The sequence below is a fragment of the Odocoileus virginianus genome, chromosome 3 (genome assembly GCF_023699985.2).
Source record: "Odocoileus virginianus isolate 20LAN1187 ecotype Illinois chromosome 3, Ovbor_1.2, whole genome shotgun sequence".
Classification (NCBI taxonomy): domain Eukaryota; kingdom Metazoa; phylum Chordata; class Mammalia; order Artiodactyla; family Cervidae; genus Odocoileus; species Odocoileus virginianus.
This window is the reverse complement of record NC_069676.1, coordinates 2979551-3006065: the sequence shown is the minus strand read 5'-3', so window position 1 is coordinate 3006065 and position 26515 is coordinate 2979551. Positions and strand designations below refer to the sequence as shown.

At 40.2% G+C, this 26515-nt stretch overlaps 1 protein-coding gene across 4 annotated transcripts; it reads right to left on the bottom strand.

Moving 5' to 3' along the window:
• Positions 1-875: 875 nt before the first annotated feature.
• Positions 876-26515, bottom strand: LOC110126439 (zinc finger protein 354B). 4 transcript variants are annotated; one of them, XM_020876098.2, is made up of 6 exons: positions 26321-26515; positions 25602-25736; positions 25160-25247; positions 21967-22093; positions 21136-21231; positions 876-2991 (listed from the first exon to the last, which is right to left on the bottom strand). In XM_020876098.2, the coding sequence occupies exons 2-6, from the start codon at positions 25664-25666 to the stop codon at positions 1412-1414; spliced, it is 1956 nt and encodes a 651-aa protein (XP_020731757.2). In that variant the 5' UTR covers positions 25667-25736; positions 26321-26515; the 3' UTR covers positions 876-1411. The 4 variants fall into 4 exon arrangements, with proteins under 4 accessions (XP_020731757.2, XP_070317195.1, XP_020731758.2 ...); XM_070461094.1 differs by having other exon boundaries at positions 25602-25678; XM_020876099.2 differs by lacking the exon at positions 25602-25736.

Sequence of the window (26515 nt, the reverse complement as noted above, 5' to 3'; positions counted from 1 at the left end):
GGAGGAAGAGAAAGTTATGACCAACCTAGAAAGCATATTGAAAAGCAGAGACATTACTTTGTCAACAAAGGTCCATCTAGTCAAGGCTATGGTTTTTCCAGTGGTCATGTATGGATATAAGAGTTGGACTATAAAGAAAGCTGAGTGCTGAAGAAGTGATGCTTTTGAACTGTGGTGACGGAGAAGACTCTTGAGAGTCCCTTGGACTGCAAGGAGACCTAACCAGTCCATCCTAAAGGAAATCAGTCCTGAATATTCATTGGAAGGATTGATGCTGAAGCTGAAACTCCAATACTTTGGCCACCTGATGCGAAGAGCTGACTCATTTGAAAAGACTCTGATGCTGGGAAAGATTGAGGGCAGGAGGAGAAGGGGATGACAGAGGATGAGATGGTTGGATGGCATCACCAACTCAATGGACATGGGTTTGGGTGGACTCCAGGAGTTGGTGATGGACCAGGAAGGCCTGGCGTGCTGCAGTTTCATGGGGTTGCAAACAGTCAGACACGACTGAGCAACTGAACTGAACTGAACTGAACAGAGAGTGGGTTTTTTGGCCTCTTTTTTGATGAAAACCACGCACCAAGTTTGACAGCAATTTAGGAAAAGTAAGTTGCAGAAGCTGAGGTAGTTTGCAATTTTTATCTATTATTTGGTCCTTTGCTCTAAAAATGCATATATTTTAAGATTTTGTTTGTTATTAAAATGTTAGTTGTAAGAGACATGGTATTAAGCTTATGCAGTTGGTGAGTTTCTAATGAGAAATTCAGCACGTTTACAAACAGATTTTTTTCTGTTTACATGTTGCATATAGTGTATAACACTGTATAAAGAGACAGAAAAACCTCACATTTATCTTACAAATGGCCAAAATCAATATTTTGAATTGTGATTTATTTGTCTCAGGATATTTTAAAAAGTGACTGACAGGTATTAAAGTATTCCACATATTTATTACACAGTCAAAGCTTTTCCTTAAAATTAAATAACTGATAAGGACTAGATTAAAATTGAAGTTTTATTGTATTCATTACACTTACTAAGTCATTCTCAAGTGTGTATACAGTTGTCCCACACTATCTGTAGTGGACTGATTCCAGGACATCCCCCCCCCCCAACAGATACCAAAATCTGATCAAGTCCCTTATGTAAAATGGTATAGAATTTGCATGTAACCTATGCACATCCTCTCATAAACTTTAAATCATCTCTGAATTAGTTGAAATACCTAATACAGTGCAAATGCTTATGAAAATAGTTGCCAGTGTGTGGCAAATTCAAATTTTGTTTTTGGATATTTCTGAAAATTATTTTTTTAATATTTTAAATTTGCAGTTATTTGAACCAGTGGATGTAGAACCCACAGATATGTGGGATCAATTTTATTCTAATGACCTTTGGTTTAAGGGTTTCACACATGCAAATCTACTTTGAAGGGGTCCTCTTCAATGTGAATTTTATAATGGTTCGTAAGGGATGACCTCTGGCTGAAGAGTTTCCCACATGCATTACATTCATAGGGTTTCTCTCCAGTATGAATTCTTTGATGTGCAATAAGTGATGAGCTCTGCCTAAAAGTTTTCCCACAGGTAATACACACAAAGGGTTTTTCTCCTGTATGAATCCTTTGATGTTGAAGAAGAGCTGCACTTTGCCCAAAAGATATCCCACATTCCAGACATCGATATGGTTTCTCTCCTGTGTGAATTCTGTGATGATTACTAAGGGATGAATTACACCTGAATGTTTTCCCACACTCATTACATTTATAGGGTCTTTCTCCAGTGTGCATTCTCTGATGTTGAATGAGAGCAGAACTTTGTCTGAAGGCTTTCCCACACACTTTACATTTACATGGTTTCTCTCCAGTATGAATTCGCTGATGAATAATGAGTGTTGAGTGGGAACTTAAGGCTTTACCACACTCATTACAATTATACAATTTCTCTCCAGTGTGAATTATTCTATGCCTATTAAGTCGTGAAATAGAAGTGAAACCTTTTTCACATTCATTGCATCTGTAAGGCTTTTCTCCGGTGTGAATTCTTTCATGTTGAATAAGAGATGCGCTCTGACTGAAGGCTCTCCCACATTCACCACATTTAAAAGGTTTCTCTCCTGTGTGAATTCTCTGGTGGTAACGAAGGGATGAACTAGACTTAAAGGTGTTGCCACATTCGTTACATAAATAGGACTTCTTTCTTGAATGAATTCTCTGACATCCAGGAAGGTTGCAAGTGGCTGCCTTCCTTCCTGGGTTATATTTGTGGGGATTGTCTTGAGCATGAATTTTTTGATGTATAAAAAGTGCAGACCTTCTGCTAAAGGATTTACCACATTCTTTACATCTGTAGGATTTTTCCACAGTGTGTATTTTTACGTGTTTATAAAGGGATGCACTATGGCTGAAGGCTTTCCCACACTCTTTACATATATAGGGTTTCTCTCCAGTATGAGTTCTTTGATGTTGAATAAGAGCTGAACTTTGGCTGAAGGCTTTCAAACATTCATCACATTGAAATAATTTCTCTCCAGAATGGTTTTTCTGATGTTTGCGAAGGGATGACTTGTGAATGAAGGCTTTTTCACATATGTTACATTTATGGCGTTTTTCTGCTGTCTTTATTTTCGACTGGTTAAGTACATTTGAATCCTGCCTGAAGCTATTTCTTTGTATTTCGTATTTTGAGGGTGTCTTTTCTCTAGCACTCCTCTGTTGCTTAACAAACACTGATGTCAGGCTGAAATTTTGGCCAAAGTCATTATTCTTATGGCTTCTTTCTGCAGTGAGGATTTTTGTATGGGTGACTGAAATTATTTGTAAACTTTCACTTTTGTCCTTCTGTTTCTTTATTCTGTCTTCATATATGCAGGGGTTTTCTGATATGAAATTCCACGGTTCATCCTTTTTGAGTGTTTTCCTTATTAGCCCCGAAAATGATGAGTCTTGAGTTTGAGTTGCCTTTGTGGTTTTAGGACTGCTCTTACATTCTGAAAAAAATAAAAAAAGGAAGTGCCAATGATTCACATGATCAGCTGAGACTAAATGTATAGAAGGAATAAATATTAATGATATCTAAATAAGGCCTCACTTTCTGGATAAAAAAACTAGGAAGAGGAAAAAATAGGAAAGTAACACTGCACATATAAAACAATAACGAATGAGAGATGACATATTAGGGTGAGTAAAATAAGGGATCCTCATTTAAAGAAGGTGAGCATATACGCATGACCAGGAGAATGGAGAGAAGGGATCAGAGGAGAAGTATGAACTAGGAAATGCACTCTAGCACCCAAAGCATATGACAGGCTCATAAATTATCTCCATGACATCATTCTCATTTCTGTAATTATTTCTAATCTTGAATATCTTCTCTACTTTTCCTACATGTCAAACTTGTCTGTAGCCTTCAGATTCAGTTCCAATGTTAGCTTGTCTATCACCCTTTCCTGACTCTGAGCCCCACCAATATATTCCCCTTATTATACCACATACCATAGTATACCATAATATGTATTTAAGGGAAAAAACTGAGTATATCTAGAGACAAGGAGAAAGCCTTAAAAAAATTCAGCACCATTAATAATAAACACATGCAAGAAAACAGGAATTGAGGGATACTTCCTCAACAAGCTAAAGTACATACACTTTAGTCCTAAAGTCAGTATCTTATTTAATGAAGAAACTAGAGACATTTCCACCACGATCAAGAACAAGGCAAGGATGTCAACTACCTTCACTTCTATTCAACATGGTACTAGATGTTTTAACCAATACAAGTATACAAGCAAAGTCTTTTGGCTTTGTGTATAAAGAGGTATAAGGATGAGTAAAGAGAAAATTAAACTACTTCTATTTGCTGATGCTATTAATGCTACATCTAAAATTAAACCTCAGAGAATCAATGATAAAACTTGATCAGTGACATAGTAGGATATAAAATTAACATACTAAATTCAATAACCTTCATTTATACAAAAAATCTAGGGAAATATATTCACAAGAAATATGAAAAACTTATATGAAGAAAAATTTAAAACAGTCTTGAATGTCATTAAAGTATACCTGCACCAATAGCAAAGCCTCTCCTATTCATGGATAAAACAATTAAATATTATAAAAATATAAAGATATTAAATTGCATATGTGTGTGTGTGTGTGTGTGTGTGTGTGTGTGTGTATAGATAGATAGATATTTTAAATCCAGCAGGATTTCTCAACTTCAGCTGACATTTTATGCTGGATAATTCTTTGTTTTTCAGTGATGGCCTGTGCAATAGTACTTACTCTATTCACCACTCCTACCCTCTCTCAAGTTGTAACACTCAAAAATATTTCAAGACACTGAAGCACTGAAATGATAAAATCACCCGGGATAGAGAGCCAATGGTATGGATGAAATAAAAATGACAGTAAGTTAATAAATGTTGAAACTGAGTGATAGACACACAGGAATTCCTTATATTATTTTCTCTACTTTCATATATGTTTAAATTTTTCTACAGTAAAAGTAAAAATTAAATTTTCTTTTACTTTCTGTTAATTTCTTGCAAGAGGAGAGAGTAGGTTAATCTTTCCCCCCTTTATACCATGTCTAATCAGGGAGAAATTAGAAAATGTTTATACATGAATGAAAATGAAAACACAACTTACTAAAACTTATGGGGTGTAGTGAAAACAGTGCTAGGAAGAAAATTTAAAGAAGTACTTAAAAGCATAATTTACTACCTAAGGAACCAGAAAAACCAAACTCAACCCAAAGCTAGCAGAAGGAAGGAAATAATAAAGGTAAGAGCCTAGCCACATAAAATAGAAAAACAATAGAGAAAAATCAACAAATCCAAAATCAGTTATGTGAAAATACCTAGAAAATTGATAAGCCTTTAGTGAGACTAAGAATAAAAGGGAAAAGACACACATTACTAAAATCAGAAATGTGAGTGGTGACATTACCACATATTAAAATAAAAAGGATTATAAGGAAAAACTATGGATAATTGTATGGCAAAAAACTGGAGAGCCTAGAAAATATGGACAAATTCATAGAAACAAAAAACTTACCCAAACTGAATTATGAAGTAGAAAATCTGAACAGATATAGATCTAGAAAAGCAACTGAGTCAGTAATCAAAACCTCCCAATAAAAATAATGATTACAAAAAACAGCTCTTACCAGATGGCTTTACTGCCTACCAAACATTAAAGAACTAACACCACTGCTTCTGAAATGCTTCCAAAAAACCAAAAGAGGCAGCAATACTTTCTAACTTATTCTATGAAGCCAGCATTGCCCTGATAATAAAATCAGACAAAAACCCTACAAAAAAAGAAAGCTAAAGACCAATTATTCGTTACATATATTGATTTAAAAATCCTCAATAAAGTACTAGAAAAGAGAATTCAGCACATTAAAATGACTATATGCCATGACCAAATGAAATTTATCCCTGGCATGCAAGAAAGACTTAACATATGAAAACCAACTAAAGCAACACATCACATTAACAGAATGAAGACACAAAACCACACAATCACCTCATGTGATGTAGAAAAATGCACCTAACAAAACTCAAAATTCAACACCTTTTCATTAAAGAACAAAACTGGGACTAGAGGCAAACTACCCCAACACAATAAACACTATCCTTAAAGAACCCACAATTAACCTCATATTCAATGGAAAAAGACTGTAATCTTTTCCTCTGAGATCAGGAACAAGATAAGGATGCCCACGTTTACCACTTTAACCCAGTATTGGAATTTCCAGCCAGAACAATCAGGCAAGAAAAATAGAGTATCTAAACTGGAAAGGAATAAGTAAAATGATCTTAGTCACAGATGACATGGTCTTTTTCAAAATTTATTTTATTGAAGTACAGCTGACATATAATGGTGTGTTAATTTCTGCTGTACCACCATAATTCAGTTATCAGGTGATAAAGAATCTGCCTATAATGTGGGAGACCTAGGTTTGATTCCTGGGTTGGGAAGATCCCCTGGAGGAGGGCAAGGCAACCCACTCCAGTATTCTTGCCTGGAGAATCCCCATGGTCAGAGGAGCCTGGCGGGCTACAGTCCACGGGGTTGCAGAGTCGGACACAACAGCAACTAAGCACACAGCACATACATATATTGGGTTGACCAAAAAGTTGGTTCTAACGTTTCTGTAACATCTTATGGAAAAACCCAATGACCTTTTTGGCCAACCCAATATATACATTTTTTTTTTCATATTCTTTTCCATTACTTATGGTTTACCACAGGATATCGAACATAGTTCCTTGTGTTTTACAGTAGGACTCTGTTGTTTGTCCACTCTATATAATAGTTTGCAACAGATGACATGATCTTATATACAGAAAACCTAAAGGTTCAACAAAAGAACTGATAGAATACACATAACTCAGCAAAGTGGCAGGATAAAAAAATCTACACAAAATCAGTTGTGTTTTTATATTCTAACAATTAACAAGTCAAAATGGAAATAGAAAAAAGGTTTTTATTTACTATAGCATCAAAAAGAATAAAATACTTAGGAATTAACGCAAAGGAAGCAAAAGATTAATACACTGAAAACTACAAACACTGTATAAAGAAGACGAAGGTAAATGGAAAAACATCAAATATTTATAGATTATAAGATTTAATATTAATAAGATGTCAATACTACCCAAAGTGATCTAGAGATTAAATGCAAGCCCCATGAAAATTCCAATGTCATTTTGGGGCAGAAATAGAAAAACTCATGTTAAAATTTATATGAAATCTCAAGGGACCCTGAAAAGTCAAAATAATTTTGAAAAAGAGGAACAAAGTTGGAATACTCATACTTCCTGATTTCAAAACTTATACAAAGTTACAGTATGGAAGCATCATGGTACCGGCATAAAGGTACATATAGACCAACGGAACAGAATAGGAAGTCTGAAAACAAACCTTCGCATATGAGGTTAAGGGATTTTCGACAAGGGTGCCAAGACCATTCAATGGGGAAAAGACAGTCTTTTCAACAGATAGTGCTGGGAAAGCTGGACATGCAGGTGCAAAAAAAAGAAGAAGCTGGACCCTTCATGTGTGTAACACCACACACAAAATTCAACTCAAAATGAGTATATGACTTAAACAAAAGACCTAAAATATAAAATTCTTAGAAGAAAATATAGGACAAAAGCCTCATGACTTAGGATTTACCGTTGATTTCTGGAACAGAATACCAAAAACATAGGAAACAAAGGAAAAAATAGACAAATAATTGTATTTCATCAAGATTAAAAGCTTCTGGGAGAATTCCTGGCAGTCCAGTGGTTAGGACTTGGCACTCTCACTACTGGAGCCTGGGTTCAATCCCTGGTTGGGGAACTAAGACTCCACAAGATGAGCAGTGTGGCCAAAATAAACAAAATCTTCTGTATGTCAAAGATGACATCAGCAGAATATAAAGGTAAGACTAGGAAAAAATTTTCTAATTATATATCTGATAAAGGGTTAATATCCAAAATATATTCCTATAACTCAACAATAATAAAAAAACAATTTAATTAAAAAATGGGCAAAGGACTTGAACAGACATTTCTCTATAGAAGGTATACCAGTGGACTCTAATAAGCACATGAAAAGATGCTCAACATGTTAGGAAATAAAAATCCAAACCACAATATTCTATTTCACATTTGTTATTATGGCTAACAAACATACTTGCGTGTGTGTGTGTGTTTTAATTATATATAGAGAGAGATGCAAAGAAACAAATGTTGGCAAGGATATGGAGAAACTGGAACTCTTCTGAACTGCACTGGTGATCATCCACCAGCTAGGAGAAAGAAAGCTCTGACTCAGTCTCTTTCAAAATCTCTGCTAATGCTTGAAACGTCAAAAATTCCAATGTTCACTTGCCACCCCCATCATTCCAGTTTGGCTTTGAATGTAGCCACTTTACATGCCAACCTAAACACACTGTCATTCTCCCCTAAACAGACAGATGGAGTCTGTTGAGCAGGTTGAATATATCACACAATGAAGGAAATTTTGTGACCCATTCTGTGTCGCTGAAATATGCTGCTAGTGGTGACCATTTTTCTAAAAAAAAAATCTCTAAAATGTCTCTCATAACTCAAAAATTGGCCAGATTTGGCCAGTTATGTACCTTTAGAAAGCATCTCACTTCTGTGTATGAGAGGACATGTGTGCTCTGCACCCATCTCACAGAGCTATGCAAACAGACATGAGTTAAAGGCACGTACTTTAATGTGGTTGATATTTTAATCACACTCTGCAAAATGTTGTTAAGGAGATATTTTCCAGCTAGCCAGCATTTCTCTATGAATAACACAGTGCGTAGACTCACATTCAGAAGTGACCTCTTTGACCCAAGTACACTACTTTGCCAACAAAGGTCCGTCTAGTCAAAGCTATGGATTTTCCAGTAGTCATGTATGGATGTGAGAGTTGGACTATAAAGAAAGTTGAGTGCTGAATAATTGATGCTTTTGAACTGTGGTGTTGGAGAAGACTCTTGAGAGTCCCTTGGACTGCAAGGAGATCAAACAAGTCAGTCCTAAAGGAAATCAGTCTTGAATGTTCATTGGAAGGACTGATGCCGAACCTGAAACTCCAATGCTTTGGCCACTTTATGTGAAGAACTGACTCACTGGAAAAGACACTGATACTGGGAAAAATTGAAGGCAGGAGGAGAAGGGGACGACAGAGGATGAATGGTTGGATGGCATCACTGACTCGATGAACATGAGTTTGAGCAAGCTCCAGAAGTTGGTGATGGACAGGGAAACATGGTGTGCTGCAGTTCATGGGGTCGCAAAGAGGTAGACACGACTGACCAACTGAACTGAACTGAATGAAACCAGAAAGCCATCTAGTGGCTTTCTGACCATCTAATAATGGTCTAAAGACCATTATTATGGTCTCTGTGCAGTCAAACCTCTCTGTAAGGATAATCTGTATTTGCACCACCCCCTCCCAGCAATAGCATCAACACCTCAGTTCCACATCAGATCAAGCATTAGATTCTCATAAAGAATGAGCAACCTAGATCCCTCGCATGTACAGTTCACAGTAGCACTCACATTACTATGAGAATCTAATGCCACTGCTGATTTGACAGGAGTTAAGAGCTCAGTCATGGCAGCCACTCTGTCCATGCATATACAGACACAAAATGACCAATTCTGTTTTCCTGATATGAAATCATTCTTGAATAGTTCTGCAGCTGTGATGTCGGTTGCCAACCAAAGTGCACATAGCATATCCTCCTGCAAATAGATTGCACAAAAACAAGCACTGTTGCCCTGTTGTCAACATCGGTAGACTCATCAACCTGGATTGCGTACCACAGTGACTCATTAATCCTCTCTAACAATTGTGCCTCAACATCCTCTGCTGTTTCATCCATTCGTCTAGTTACAGTGCTAGCCGAAAGAGGAACACGTGCCACCTTTTAACTGCAACCTCTCCTAAAAGTTCATGACAAATGAACTTTAGCAGCAGACAGGATCAACTCTTCACCAATAGTAAAGGACTTCTTACCTTTAGCAATGCAGTTAGCCCTAAGAATGATGTTCTCAGTGCAGACACATTTGATGAAGTGGTGGCCTTCAGTAATTTCTTCTGTTCTTCGTATTCACTTTTTTTTCCCTTTTGAAAAACTCCAGAGACTTGCATTTTATTGCAGGGTGCTTGGTCTTCCTGTGGTAAAGCAGTTTCAAAGGTTTCGAAACTTTGTTGGATAGCCAGTCATCACATATTATACAAAGTGGGCTTACAGAATGTGACTCACCTATTTCAATAAACCTGTACTTTAAGTTGGACTCCTGGTACTCTATATAACTTTATTTTTGGCTGCTGGGTCTTTGTTGCTGTGCGCAGGCTCTCTCTGGTTGTGGAGACTGCAGGCTTCTCATTGCAGAGGCTTCTCTTGCTGCAGAGCACTGGCTCTGTAACGCAACGGCTTCAGCAGTCGCAGCTCTCGGGTCCTGGAGCACAGGCTTGGCAGTTGTGGTGCGAAGGTTTAGCTGCCCTGCAGCAGGCGGGATCATCCTGGACCAGGGATCAAACCAGTGTCCCCTGCATTGTAAGGTGAATTCTTAACCACTGGATCACCAAGGAAGCCCCATTGTCTTTTAAATGCAGCTTTATTTTTGTTGGCAGTCTTAGAGTCTTCTGCTGTCTCATTATTGTGTCTTTCCCCCTTTTCAAAGAAGCTCTCCAGTGATGTTTGTTTTTTACTCATTTTGGCAAGGGTTACTTTGTGGGTTTATCAAAACTGTGACTGAGACAAGTGTGCAATGAGGGAAAGAGGTGTGGATAGAAGTGATAAATAAAATAATGGACAGGCCATGCATGGCCTAAAATAAGTATAAGATTCTGATTTAAAGCCCGCCACTAGATGCAGCTGTACAATTCAAGTACATCAATTCACTTGCCACTATAAAGCCTGCCACCAGATACATCTTAGTTGTCACTTGCCACTCACTGATAGGGTTTTTATATTAGTCTTCAAGCAATTGATTTATTATGGTCTCTGCAGTCAAACCTCTCTGCTAAGGATAATCTGTATTTGCACCCCCCCCCAGCAAAAGCATCAACACCTCAGTTCCACATCAGATCGAGCATTAGATTCTCATAGAGTGAGTAACCTAGATCCCTCGCATGTACAGTTCACAGTAGCATTCACACTATTATGAGAATCTAAAGCCACTGCTGATCTGACAGGAGTTAAGAGCTCAGGTGGTAAATGTGAGCGATGGGGAGCTGTTATAAATACAGATGAAACTTCCCTCACTCTCCTGCTGCTCACCTCCTGTCATGCAGCTTACCACTCACCTCCTGCTACCGGGACTCCTGCTCTGTAAGACACTAGGGATGCAGTAATGAAAAGAAATGTTTTGTTTCCTCCAGGAGCCTAGTTTAACATGAGAAACAAATTAATTCAATGTGCAATCACAGCAAATTGTGATCACTTCTACAATGAAAACAAAACATAGAAACAGAAGCAAATGTGCGCTTTAAATAGTATCCAAACTATCCTTAGATAATGGAGGATATAGGCAGGAAAGATGTTCAGGCAATAGTTACAGTTTCCTAGGATTTTAGGGGATTAGTAGTTTGCTAGTGGAAATTTAAAAACTGAATCTTCCCTTTTGTCAAAATGGAAAGATATATGCTTTCCCACCCTTTTTCTTAGCATATTCTTTGAGAAAACTTTTATTTGTAAATCATTCCTCTATGCCTTTGATATGTATTTATACTTGTAAAGCCTCTGTTAGCATTACAAACCAACATTAAAAATTCTTGAGAGCTTGGGAACCATCTCTTTGAAATATAAACATCAAGAAATATAGTGATATTATCTTCCTGTCCTTGTTAAAGTTTAGCCTAGTGCCTAGTTCCAAACTGACACTATCTGCTCATCATAGGATACTAGAAGTTTTCTTATCACTAGGACAGATAGCCCAACTGCCTGGTGAATTTAGGATAAATACAAAAGAATGTATAGCTGTGTTGTCATCAGTCCCCTTGAAAGTGAAAGTGTCAGTCGCTCAGTCATGTCGACTCTTTGTGACCCATGGACTGTAGCCTGCCAGGCTCCTTTGTCCATGGAATTTTCCAGGCAAAATTACTGGAGTGAGTTGCCATTCCCTTCTCCAGGGATCTTCCTAACCCAGGGATCAAGCCCAGGTCTCCCACATTACAGGCAGGTTCTTTACCATCTGAGCCACCAGGATGAAGCCAATGACAATTAACCTCAAGAACATGTATTCTCAAGAATATGTAATTCTCAGCTACATTAAAAAAGGGTGGGGTTTTTTTTTGTTGTGATTTCATCAGCAGGTCACCTATGCAGTCTAGTTTAACGCTTATTCAATAGTGACAATGTTTTCCGTCTTTTGGAGAGATTTTTCTGGGTTGGCAGGAGATTTAACAAAACTTTCCTCAATATTATATGAAGGGATAAGCATGAGGATTGAAGGCAGAATCAGTATCTTTTTTTTTTAACGCCAAATACGTTTTTGGCCTTATTTTCTAAAGCACTCCCCTGATTTATCCAATAATCAGTCAGATTCAAAGTTATATCTTAACAAAAATGTGACTTTAATTGGCACTTTCACAAGGCTTCTTGTGAACCAGAGGACTGAGAGAATTAAAATCGGTATGCTGGGAATTAAACATAACAGTATAATTATACATGGGTGTAGTACTGCACATTTGTGAACACCTTCTGTCTTATTGAAAAAAGAAATGCTGGTCTAGACAATGGTTTTGGCGATGTCAATTTTAAAAACTTTTTATTATGGAAAAATTTCAATATATATGAAAGTAGAGAATTGTACAATGCTTCAAAAACCACCAACATTTCATATATAAGCTTCACTCCTCCTCTATCAGATGGGCTAAAGCAAATCCCAAATATATCATCTCATCTGAAAATATTTCCAAATGCATTTCTCAAAGGGCATTAAAAAAAAAGCAACAAAAAGCAAAACATCTCACAGCCAATGAAATTAACACTATTTACTAGTAGCATCTTATATACAGGCAGCATTTAATTTCCCTATGTCAAAGCCTTTAACTATGTGGATCACAATAAACTGTGGAAAATTCTGAAAGAGATGGGAATACCAGACCATCTGACCTACCTCTTGAGAAACCTGTATGCAGGTCAGGAAGCAACAGTGAGAATTTGACATGGAAGAGACTGGTTCCAAATAGGAAAAGGAGTATGTCAAGGCTGTATATTGTCACCCTGCTTATTTAACTTATATGCAGAGTACATCATGAGAAACGCTGGGCTGGATGAATCAAGATTGCTGGGAGAAATATCAGTAACCTCAGATATGCAGATGACACCACCCTTATGGCAGAAAGCGATCAACTAGAGAGCCTCTTGGTGAAAGTGAAAGAGGAGAGTGAAAAAGTTGGTTTAAAGCTCAACATTCAGAAAACTAAGATCAAGGCATCTGGTCCCATCACTTCATGGCAAATAGATGGGAAACAGTGGAAACAATGGCTGACTTTATTTTTAGGGGCTCCAAAATCACTGCAGATGCTGACTGCAGCCATGAAATTAAAAGGCACTTACTCCTTGGAAGGAAAGTTATGATCAACCTAGACAGCACATTAAAAAGCAGAGACATTACTTTGCCAACAAGGGTCCATCTAGTCAAGGCTATGGTTTTTCCAGTGGTCATGTATGGATGTGAGAGTTGGACTGTGAAGAAAGCTGAGCACCGAAGAATTGGTGCTTTTGAAGTGTGGTGTTGGAGAAGACTCTTGAGAGTCCCTTGGACTGCAAGGAGACCCAACCAGTCCATCCTAAAGGAGATCAGTCCTGGGTGTTAATTGGAAGGACTGATGTTGAAGCTGAAACTCCAATACTTTGGCCACTTGATGCGAAGAGCTGACTCATTTGAAAAGACTCTGATGCTGGGAAAGATTGAGGGCAGGAGGAGAAGGGGACGACAGAGGATGAGATGGTTGGATGGCATCACTGACTCAACGGACATGGGTTTGGGTGGACTCTTGGGAGTTGGTTATGGACAGGGAAGCCTGGCATGCTGCAGTCCATGGGGTCGCAAAGAGTTGGACATGACTGAGTGACTGAACTGAACTGTCTCATAAATTTTTTCAATTAGGAAACAAGGTTCACCCACCTTGGTTGGTATGACTCTTAAATCTTTTCTAATTATTAGGTTATAAATGTAATCTGTAATGTGGTGAAGTGAAGGTCATTTGCCATCCCAGAAAAATATCTTAACCTGATAAAGAGCATCCACAACAACCTAGAGCTAACATAACACTTGGGCTTCCCCAGTAGCTCAGTGGTAAAGAATCTGCCTGTCAGTGCAGGGGATGGAAGAGATTCGGGTTCGATCTCTGGGTCAGGAAGATCCCCTGGAGAAGGAAATGGCAACCTACTCCAGTATTCTTGCCTAGACAGTTCCATGTGCAGATGAACCTGATGGGCTACAGTTCATAGGTTTACGAAGAGTCAGATATGACTGAGCGACTACACACACACATCATTATACTTAATGGTGAAAGGCTGAATGAAAAATTGGTGCTTTTGAACTGTGGTGTTGGAGAAGACTCTTGAGAGTCCCTTGGACTGCAAGGAGATCCAACCAGTTCATCCTAAAGGAGATCAGTCCTGGGTGTTCATTGGAAGGACTGATGCTGAAGCTGAAACTCCAATACTTTGGCTACCTCGTGCGAAGAGTTGATTCATTGGAAAAGACCCTGATGCTGGGAGGGATTGGGGGCAGGAGGAGAAGGGGACGACAGAGGATGAGATGGCTGGATGGCATCACTGACTCGATGGACATGAGTTTGAGTAGACTCCGAGAGGTGGTGATGGACAGGGAGGCCTGGCGTGCTGTGATTCATGGGGTCGCAAAGAGTCAGACACGACTGAGTGACTGAACTGAACTGAACTGAATGCTTTATACCTAAGATCTGGAACAAGGCAACCATGTTGTTCTCATCACTCATAATCAGTATAGTACTGAAAGTCTACTTAGCACAATATGGTAAAAAAAGTGATATAAAAGGTATACCAAAAAAAAAAAAAAAAAGGTATACCAACTGGAAAGGAAGAAATAAAACTATCCCTATTTGTAGATAACAGTACAAAGAAAATTCCTCAGAATCTACAAAACATTTTCTAAAACTATAAGATGTTTAGGAAGGTCACAGGAAAAAGACAAACATACAAAAATCAGTATTATATCTACATACTATGGACATACGGGCACTGAACTTATATTTACAATACCATTTATAATTACTCAAAAACACTTAAGTGCAAATGTAACAAAACATGTATAAGACTTGTATTGTGAAAACTATGAAACGTTGATGAAAGAAATTAAGTAAGAGCTAAATGGGGAATTCCATGGTGGGTTAGGACTCAGCACGTTCACTGCTGAGGGCCCAAGGGCCAGGGGTCAATCTCTGGTTGGGGAACTAAGATCTCACAAATCTTGTGGCATGGCCAAAAACAAAAACATAGAACTAAATATATGGTAAGATAAACCGTATTCACGGATTGGAAGATTCAGCCTAGTAAAGACCTCAATTGTCTCAAAATTTACTTGGTTTACTACAATATCTCTGCATGTAGATATAAATAAGATTATTCTAAAATTTACATGGAAAAGCAAAGAAACTAGAATATCTAAAGCAACTTCTAAAAGGAAGAATAAACTAGGAATAATCAACCTACCCAATATTAAAGCCTATACATAGCTACAGTAATCAAAACTTTGTGATGCACGTAGAGGGAAAGACACAAAGATCAGTGGAACAGCAGAGGACACCTAGAAATAGAGTCATAAATGTGCTCAACTGCTTTTGGACAAAGGTGTAAAAGAACTGAGTCAAAGAAGATAGCTTATTCAACAAATAATGCTGGGACAACTGACTGTCCACCAGCAAAAATAATGAATCTTGACTGGATCCTACATCTAATACAAAAATTAACCCAAAAGAATCACAGAAATAAATGTTCAATGTAAAACTATACAACTTTTAGGAAAAAACGCAGAAGAAAATATATAAGATCTAAGGATAGGTAAAGAGTTCTTAAGAGTCAACAATGAAAGGACAATTCATAAATGGGAGCATTGATGAACTGGAGCTCATCAAAATTAAAACTTTCATTCTTCAAGAGACACAGTTAAGAGGATGAAGGAAACTAAAGACTAGGAGAAAATATTTGCAAAGCACATATCCATCAAATGACTATGATCCAGAATGTATTAAAAAACTCTCAAATCTCAACAGCAAAAAACCAAACAATACAATTAGAAAATGGACAAAAGATACAGACATTTCACCAAAGAAGATATACAGATATCAAAAAAGCACACAAAAAAATCTGTGCAATGTCATTAGAACTTAGGAAGATGCAAGTTAAACTATAGGTGTAACTGGGTCTCCTGCACTGCAGGCAGGTTTTTTACCGTCTGAGCCGCCAGCGAAACCCCGTGCACACCGATCAGAACGGCTAATGTAAGGGTAGCAAGAGCACGAAACGCTGGCAGGGTCTGCAGAGACCGAATCATTCTCGTGCGGCTGCACTGCTGGCAGAGTGTCAGCTGGCACAGCCACTCTGGAAAGCAATTCGTTTGCGTCTTCAAAACCTAAACATGCAACTACAACATGACCCAGCAACTGTACTCCTGGGCGTTTATCACAGAGACCTGAAATTTTCTTTTGTACAAAAACCTGTACACAAAGGTTTTTAGCCATGTTTGCTCTAATTGTCAGAAACTGGAGACAATCTATGTCCTTCAACAAGTGAAGGGTTATATAACTGTGGTATGTGTACTTTACAAAAAACTATTCAGCAATCAAAAGGAATGAAATATTAATACAAGAAACTACTTTAAAAATTTCCCAGGGAATTATGCTGAGTGCAAAGAAAAATCCTAAAATGTAACATACTGTATGATCATTTAAATGACATTCTTGAAATGACACAATTATAGAAATGGACTAGGAGTTACAAAAGAGAAAGAACAAGGGGAGGTGAGAAACAGGGGCAAGGAATCAGAGGAAAGTGGGTGTGTCTAAAAATGGGTAACAGGTAGGACCCATATGGGGGCAGAAGGAATTCTTCCATATCTTTACTGTATCAGTATCTTATTTGCAACCTTCTACTATAGTTCTGTAACTGGGTGAAGATAGTTCTGTAACTGGGTGAAGGACCAGAGGGATCTTGCTGTGCTACTGGGTTGGCCAAAAAGTTTCAATGCTTCTTATGTGAATCTACAATTATTTTAAAATGAAAGTTTTTTTTTTTTTTTTAAAAAGCAAAATTCCCTCTAAAGTAAAAAACTCAAATTGGTATCAGTCCCCCAAATCTGATTTCCTAGTACCACTCTCTCAGTGAATGATATCATTGTCCATCCCTAAACAAGTCACAAGCCAAGCAGGCAACCTTGACAACTCAGCATCCCTTATCTTCCATATTGAATCCATCTTTAATTCCTGCTGCATTTATCTCCTAAATATGTCTGAAACTGGTTTCCTTCTTTCTGTCTCCATCACCATTAGGCTAAGCAAGTCATTCATGCATTCATTAACTGGAAACTGACTTGGGCCAGGCACTATTTTAGGTACTGGGGAAATAGGTACAAATGAAACAGACAACCCAGCACAAGGGAGTTTATAATTCAGAGAAAGAGCAGATTATAAAAAAATACTTACTATTTTGCAGTGGTAAGGACTCTGAGAGAAAGTAACACATGATGAGGGGATTAAAAAAGAAGGAAGAATGCTGCAAAGGATGTGGAGGTAAGGGAACCCTCCTATACTGCTGGTGGAAATATAAATTGGTGCTGCCACTAGAGAAAACAGCATGGAAGTTCCCCAAAACAACTAAAAACAGAGTTGCCATATGATCCAGCAATCCCACTCCTGGGCATATGTCTGGAAAAAACTGTAACTCGAAAAGATACACACACCCGAAAGATCACAGCAGCACCATTTACAATAGCCAAGACATAGAAACAACCTAAATGTTCATCAAAAGATGAAAGGATAAAGAAGATATGGTATGTATACATAAGGGAATACTACTCAGCCATTAAAAAGAATGAAATAATGCCATTTGCAGCAACAGGAATGGACCTAGAGATTATCATACTAAGTCAAGTAAGTCAGAAAGAGCAAGTCAAATACCACATTATATCACTTACATGTGGGATCTAAAATATGATGCAAATAAACTTATCTGAGGCAGAGGAACCAGAGATCAAATTGCCAACATCTGCTGGATCACAGAAAAAGCAACAGAATTTCAGAGAAACATGTTTTATTGACTATACCAAAGCCTTTGTGTGGATCCCAACAAACTGTGGAAAATTCTTCAAGAGATGGGAATATCAGACCATCCTGAGAAACCTGTTTCCTCCTGAGAAACCTGTTTGCAGGTCAAGAAGCAACAGGTAGAACCAGACATGGAACAATGGATTGGTTTCAAATTGAGAAAGGAGTATATCAAGGCTGTATATTGTAACCCTGCTTATTTAATGTATATGCAGAGTACATAATGCATAATGCTGGGCTGGATGAAGCACAAACTGGAATCAAGGTTGCCAGGAGAAATATCAATAACCTCAGATATGCAGATGATACCACCCTTATGGCAGAAAGTGAAGAGGAACTAAAGAGCCTCTTGATGAAGGTTATAGAGCAAAGTGAAAAAGCTGGTTTAAAACTCAACTTCAAAAAACTGAGATCATGGCATCTGGTCCCAGCACTTCATGGCAAACAGATAGGGAAACAATAGAAATAGTGACAGACTTTATTTTCTGGCTCCAAAATCTCCCTGGACAGCTCTGGGCAGTTGTACTTTCATTCAATTCAATCCAACTAAAGCTTAACTCAGAAAGGACTCCTCGTGGGTCAGAGGCTGCTAAGGTGAAGGGAAGGGTAATAATTCCTCCTTCTCTTCCTCTGATCTTTCAGGCCAGGCTCAGCCCACAGCTGACAGTGGGACTGGCGCCTCTCCTAACTCTCTACCGGTTCCCTACTGCCTAAGTTCTCTGTTTATTTTGTGGTCATCTTCAGCTGTTCCCACAAAATTAGTATATTTCTCCCAAATGACAGTCATAAAGAGAGACAAGTGTGGTTCCGACCTCAAAAGATCTCACCTTGGATGGGGAAGAAAGCACTCTCCTAAAGGTTTGGGCACCTTAGCAATCGAGGCAGCCTGTCTCATAACCTGTCTGCCGTCCTCCAATTCCACATCTCGATGGGTCCACTGACTCATCGGGACCTGATGACAACCTGCCAAGTCCTACCACATCTACGCCAGGTGGCTCCAGGCTGGTTGCAAGCTGATCCTTGCAGGATATAAGCCTGAGCCTGTGGGCCAGGCTACTTCAACTCCTCAGAGGCCGTGACCAGCTCTCAGGCACAGGGCCAGGTCCCGTGATAGGGCTCTCGGCTTGGCGAGATCTGGTCCCTTCGCCTTCCTCCCTGCTCCAACCTTTACACACCAGCTCCCTTTCTCTGGACTCACACGCACCCTTCTGAACGCTTCTCGCATCCAAGGATCCTTCCTTGGGAAGCACTGCCACACTGCCCCTCCTGATCCACATTCTCACAGCTCCTGCGGCTCTTCCCCCATGATCCCCACCAGAATCTGTCATTCCACACTCCTGTGTGCACTTAGTCTTGCCCTCAGCTGAGCTCTGCCAGCGCAGGACCTGCGTGCTTCTGTCCAAGGTTGCACTGCCGTTTATCAGGGGACAGGAAAGCAGTGGATGAGGGTTTGGACCTGGTTCTCCCATGCCCGAGCCTCCCCAGTTCAACAGCTGTCAGTCCCCAATTTTCATGACAGCCGCCTCTGCCATTTCTCTCCTCTGGTGACCACTTCTCTGGTTCAGTCACAGAATCTTCCTTCTTAACCCACCTCATGAACATCGAGGTTTCCTGAACTCTGACCTCTCCTTCATTCCCTCACCTGCTCAGCTCAAGGCTTCAAATGCTTCCTTGACACTGATGGCTCCCTGACCTCCCTGCTGAGTTCCAACCCCCTAATCCTTCTGTAACTGTCCACTGCTGACCTCTACCCATATTTCATTCACATCTCAAGCTAAACCCATCCCACACTGAACTCATCACATACCCTTAACAAAGGGGGCCTCCTCTTCCCTCCTGAACCCACAGCACACGCCTTCTTCCAGGTAATGTCTTGCCTACATTATGCAATAATCTCTAGAAGGTTCCCACCTCTATTTTTTTCTCAAGTCAAATCTAAGGCCAACAATGTTTTCAAAGTGACTATTCTTATTAAATTCAAATTACATAATTAAGGACTTCATGAATATTTTGTGAAAATTCTAATAAAATTAAATGTAAATAAGTCCCCTTTCCTCATGCCCATTCTTGATCCAAATCCACATGTAATTAGTGTCCCCTGACTTTTTTTAAGCACTTAAGCACATATTATGCATGTAGACAAACATGTATAACACCAGGGGCTTTCCTGGTGGCTCAGCTGGTATAAAGAATCCTGCAATGTGGGAGACCTGGCTTCGATCCATGGGTTGGGAAGATCCCTTGGAGAAGGGAACTGAAGTATTCTGGCCTGGAGAATCCCATGGATTGTATATCCATGGGGTCACAAAGAGCTGGACATGACTGAGCTACTTTCACATGCATGCATGTAGACAAACACCATGTAAATTTCTGTACATGTAAATGGTGACATGTTATAATCATGCTCTGTAACTTGCTTTAGTTTCTCACAGGCCTTGGAGCTCAGCCCACACCAGTGCTCCTTCTTTCTAACTGTGCTGCTATGTGCCAACACAGCGACCCACCTCAGGACATTTAAAGTGTCTCAGACTCAGACCAACTTTTCCAAAATATCAAGGACCATATAATTCTTCAGCTTAAATTCTTGAATTGGGGCTTCTCTGGTGGCTCAGAGGGAAAGAATCAGCCTGCCAATGCAGGAGACACAGGTTCAATCCCTGATCCAGGATGATCCCACAGGCCAAGGAGCAACTTGGCCCGTGAGCCTCAACTGCTGAGCTTGCGCTCCAGAGCCCGGGAGCCAGGAAAGAGAAGCCACCACAGTGAGAAGCCCGAGCATCCCAACCAGACAGCAACCCACAGCAGCAAAGACCCAGCCCAGCCAGAGTGATACCCACATAAATAAAACTATCAAAAGCTTCTTAAATTATTTCCAGTCAACCAGAGACAGTTCTCATCTTCAAGAACTGTGCCAAGGCACCCATAGTGTGGCCCCCACCCGGCTTTCCAATCTATTTCCTTTCTCATCTCTTTCCCTTCCGATAACCCTGGCCTTTAGTCAGAATGAAACAGCTACAGTTCCTTAAATACACTAAATCTGCTGAATGAATACATGAAAATGTAGTCCTCCTCTGAAACAGGAAAGAATAAGAAAAAAGATCCTGAAAGATTTCTCCTGGGAAGTAATTGTAAGAGAAAAAGAGGATGCTTGTGACTGGGGGCCTTAGCATTCCTTCTCCATCATTTCTTGAGGACTGAGAACCTGGAGAAAATTCACTGACCAACATCTCCAAGTCACACATCCACCTGTTTACCAGACTGCTGCTTGCAGAGATTCCCCACTCACTCACCTAGAGAGGAACCTTCAGGGCCTTCTTTCTCTACCTTCCAGGGATCTTCTCCTTGCTGCAACAGGGAGATCACTTCAGGTTTGGAAAATGGGAGTCCTGCTCACAGAAAAAAAAAAAGACAAAAAAATAAAAACAACAACAAACTCAGTCTTGACACAAAGGGGTAACTGGTTCTGAGCGGAAACTTAGAGCATGATACAAAGAGCTTCTGTGGGGTGCTCAAGCTATGCCCCTATGATGTAAAGGGGTGGGTTAGGGAAAAAGCAAGGGACTTGTAGAACCTACCAATGGAATAATTAGTTACATGTGAGGGAAACACAATGAACATGCAGCCCTGAAATAGGGTACCATTAGCTTTCTCTAGAAAAAGAAATATGTGAGATGTCCAGACTAATATCTATAAACAGGTATCTATGGAAGGATTATGTAACAGGTAGCTTGTTTAAAATGAGAAAACACTATCTAACTCCCTTTAAAAATATGGATTATATGGTGTTCATCTGGCTGGAAAAGAAAACTGGGAAAGGGAAATGGTGGGTCAAATAACGGGGCTGAAGGATGCTCTCTGCTTAGAAATGAGCAAATACATCATAGTGGGAATGGCCTGAACTATGAAGGAATTTCTAATGTGCAGTTTTGTAGACTGTCCCATCCATGAGGCACGAGGTATCCATGCTTATGAGGAAGAAAAATTTTTCAGATTTATTTTTGGAGATCCAATTTGTACAGTGCTAAGGCAAAATTCAGCTGAAATTTTGATGATCCATGGCTTTTATCCAGGGAATTGGGTGCTGAGTTATCCCAATTTCTGATCAGAGGAAATTTCCTTACCCAATGAGACAAGGTTACTATAGTTCTCCAGCATCACATCTTGGTACAAGTTTCTCTGAGAAGGAGCCAGCTTTCTCCACTCATCCCGTGTAAAGAGCACAGCCACATCTTCGAACGTCACTGACACCTGTAGAGACAAGTATCCTAGCTCACCTAGGACCACCCATCACACAGGGTGAAGGCAGCAGCAATGGGAAGTAGTAAGGCTACCATGAAATGCTTTTATCTTATTCTAGATTCTGAAAGGTTCAAGTCACTTGTTTAATGAACACTTGATTTATGACAAATATATACTGAGTAGCATGAAGTCTGAACCATGCCCTGTGTTAACCACAGAGATGTGTGGAGGTATTAAGGCCATTAGTAGGAATTTTCATTAGAATAATGTTTCTTAAGGCAATTCAATAAAACATATTAAGAGCTTTAAAATGTTTATACTCTTTAACCCTCCAAATTACTGTATTTGTTTGATAATGAACCATGCAAAAAAATGCACACACAAGGACATTTATTATGGTGTTAGTAAGAGCAAAGAAATGGAAACAGCCTAAGTAATCATTGACAGAGGCTGGGTTAAATAATTTAAGGCATTATCTGTGTGCTCTCTGAAGCCTGAGGACAATAGTGGCAATTAAAATAGCTATCATTAAAAAAAAATAAAATAAAATAGCTATCATTTATTGAATGCTTTCTTCAGGCTAAGTACTATTCTTACAGCTTTATATTAACCTTTAGTGTAAATCTTTTATTTTATCTTCATGACAACCTTGAGAAGAAGGTACTCTTAGTATTCTCATTTTACACAGAAGAACTCACAGAGAGGGGAAGACATCTGTCTAAAATCATAAAGCCAGTCAGTGGTAGTGCTGGGATTCCAATTTCAGGTGCATGGCTAAGGCTCCATTCTTAACCACTCTGTAAAAGGCCCCTCAAAATCTACCAAATAATTAGCAAATAATTGAAATACTGCATACAATGTACTTAAAACCATACCAAGCTTATATTAAAGGTTCAGATGTTACCTATTATCACATCAATATAAAGTACTATGTAATCATTAAAACTGATGGTATAAGTCAACAATGTTGACTTAAAAAGGCATTCATGATAATGTTAAGTACAAAAAGCAGATTATGTATCAGTATGTATAGTTTGTTCCCATTTTTGAAAAAAAATTAAATATGTACATAGAAAATGATGCTGAGAGATACATAACAAATGGCTCACAGCAGTTATCTCCAGATGGTGGGGTTTTTTTTGCATATATGGAAAAAATATATACACAAATACACACACATACACACATCTATGTACATATGTACATATACAAGCATATATACATATACACATATATATGTGCATATTTTATTCTCTGTAAAGTTTTTTTGCCACAATTATGCAATATTTTTATGGTAAGATGAGGCATTAAACTAATATTGGTGAGGAATACAAGAAATGATCTTTGCTGTCAAAAATTTACAATCTAACTAACAGACAAGAAAAGTGCATGAATTTGAACAATAAAAGAAAATGTGTAGCTGAATATGACCACACATCATTTCTATTAATCCTTATTTTAGAGAAGAGGAACACAAGATCCAGGGCAGTTAGGATTCCAAGTCACATACTTTATTAATGGCAGAGACAGGATGATAACTAGTCTCCTTTTAACACAGCACTTGGTATATTCTCTCTCTGATCCTAAAACATCCCATCACTGAGTTTTACATACAAGTCCACACAGCAGGTGAGGTTAGGGAGGAATGTTATATAGGGACGGAGAAGACTCTGGGCAAGAGAGCAGCTTGACTCTGTTGGAATGGAATGTGGAAGCCAAGGAGCTCAATATACAGAGGCAGGTCCTAGCCATTGCCTCAGAAGCTCAATCACTACATTTCGTGGCTTCAAATGACATGCAACATCACATCGCAAAAAGCTCCGGTAACACAGGGTCTGGGCCTACTCTGCATTCTGAGAAATGCACCAGAGGAACGGCTGGACAATAACCAGCATAAACTGAGAGGCCAGACATACCTGGGTTTGATTTCAGGTCACTTGACTTCTTTGAGTCTCAGTTCCCTCATATGTAAAATGGGGTAATAACTGCTGCACTGTTATGAGAGTGAGAACAAAGGTAAAGCCCTCGGGATATTCCCTAGCAACATTAACTATCAATATTATTGTTAGATGAAAATAAGTAAAAATTGACAGTATTTTCTGGGTCTGAAAAACACTGTAATTTCTATCTACCAACTGTAATAGTATCATGGACTAGAATGATACTGTTCAGCTACTACAACTGATGCCCAGCCCTGATTAAAACACTTTTCATGCTGTAATTTCATGTGATCCTCTCATCTACCCTATGAGGTAGGCATGGTTGTTATTCTCATTCTACAGCTGAGGAAACTGAGGCAGAGAGAGATGCAGATACCTAAGGCCTATAAATGGCAACAGAAGATATGGGTTCAAGCCTGGTTGTCTGGCTTGAGAGCCCCACTTCTAATTGTATACCCTGTATACCTCGACTCTCCACTACTGATACCCCACAAAAGCCTCCCTGCCACTTCCTGAGGAGTCTTCTCCCTGCTCTTGAAGTCAAGAGACCTCTCCATTTATGTTCCTTCTAACATGGTTAACCTGGATGGGGGCCCCACCGTCATTTCCACAGAATGAAGATCAAAATAGTAGGTCAAGATCAGCTTTCAAGAGAGTGATAGAAGCGAGATACATGATTCAGAAAGTTAAAAGGGAGAAAAAAACCGAACAACTATGGATTGGGAAAAACCTGGGAAAGACAGCATGAGGATTCTCAGGGGTGGAAAGAAAAAGAAAAGCGTTCTGGCCAAGGGCAGGGAGAGGGACAGGAATGAGCAAAGGGGCCAGGCCAGAAAGCAACTCTGCCAAGACGTGTGGCATCTTACCTGTCTAATTAGTAATCACATGGTGAGCTGAGATTAACGAATAAAACAGTGTCTACCAGGAAAACAAAAGAGAAACACTAGATATGGTTTGCAAGGTTGGAAGTGAACATTCCCCATGGAATCCACCATCCACCTCTGTGGGCCAGCTCTTCAAAGAGAAAAGGATATGGGCTCCAAATCCTGGCGAAGATGGTATTAGGGGGAGAACTCTAGTTTGCAGATAAAAAAACAAATCTATTTGTCTTGACTTGAGAGGGCAATGAACTCACCTGAGACCTTGTTTCCCTCGGTTCGGCAGCCATATCCTCTTTCTGAGCAGTTTCCCTTGAGGATGGGTGAAGTCTCTGGAAGTCAGATCTGAGAGAAGAAAAAGGGAGCCAGGAGGAAGCCCCTTTTCTTTCCACCCCTCAGAATCAGCAGCTCTGAAACATTACATTCCCTGAGAATGATACTATGCGCCCTCAGAGAAGGAAGTCAGGACCTCGGAATAGACAGCACCAGAGAAAAGGGTTGGGTCATCCTGTTCCAGGCCCAGCTCTCTCCCTGACTCAGAGGAAAAGGTCCTAGGACTCTATCAGCAGTAGTAGCAGCTCCTTGAGCTTCACCAAGCGTCAGGCACTACCTGCATCACTGAGCACAGTTGGCACCGTCAGCCCCTCCACCCCTCATTTTATAGATCAGGAAACTGAGGGCAGAGTGGGAGCAACTTACCCCAGTCCACACAGCCAAAGGAGGGTGGTACCAGGATTCCAACCACAGCTGGCTCCAGAGCACATGCTTTAACCTCCCTGCATGCACGTGACAACTTTTCTCCATCCAAGTCTTCCCACCCAACTCCTCCCCCTCCTGTTAAGGAAACAATTTCCAGATTTTTCTAGAAAACCTGCTTCCAGAAGGGAACACATCAGCTCTCCTAAAGCGGGGAGCAGGCTTGAGGGAGGAGGCACCGACAACCGAAGACCGGGATGACAACCAAAGACCGGGATGACAACCAAAGACCGGGATTCCAGTCCTGATTCTGCCACTGGGGGAAACCAGTGACTCACTTCTCACGCAAAACAAGCCTTTCACTGAGGAGGGCAGTAGCGATGTGAGGGGGAGGAAATAATCTTCTCATTCACCGCCGGCCCGGAGCAAATTAAAACGCCCCAGGAGCCGAGCAGGCAGCTCGCTGGGAACAGGTCGGGAGAAAGCAGCGGGGTGGCAGAACCCGACGAATGGGGAGGAAGTGCCCGACCTGCGGCGTTCAGGGCACATCTGTGGGAGGCGGTGGCGCCAAGAAAACAGAGGTGGTGGTGCCCCGCCCACGGCCCGCCGGCACCCACGAAGAACCCGCTCTCGCCTCTTGGGCCTCTGCCCCGCGCCCCGACGCAGCATCTTCCCGAGGCCCGGTCCTCCCTCCTGCATCCCGCCGACCCTCCGCCGCTAACCTCGCCCAGGCCTCCAGGGGTTCCGCGGGCAGCAAGTGGTATGCTCCGGAACTGCCACGGCCAGACAGCTGCTTCAGGTAGGGACTTGTCCGAGGTGCTGCCTGGGTCGACCTCACGCCGGGAGGCCTTTCACGCCAGCGGCAAAACCCACGCAGGTCCGGGACCCTCAGGGGCTATCGCTATCCCCTCTGGGAA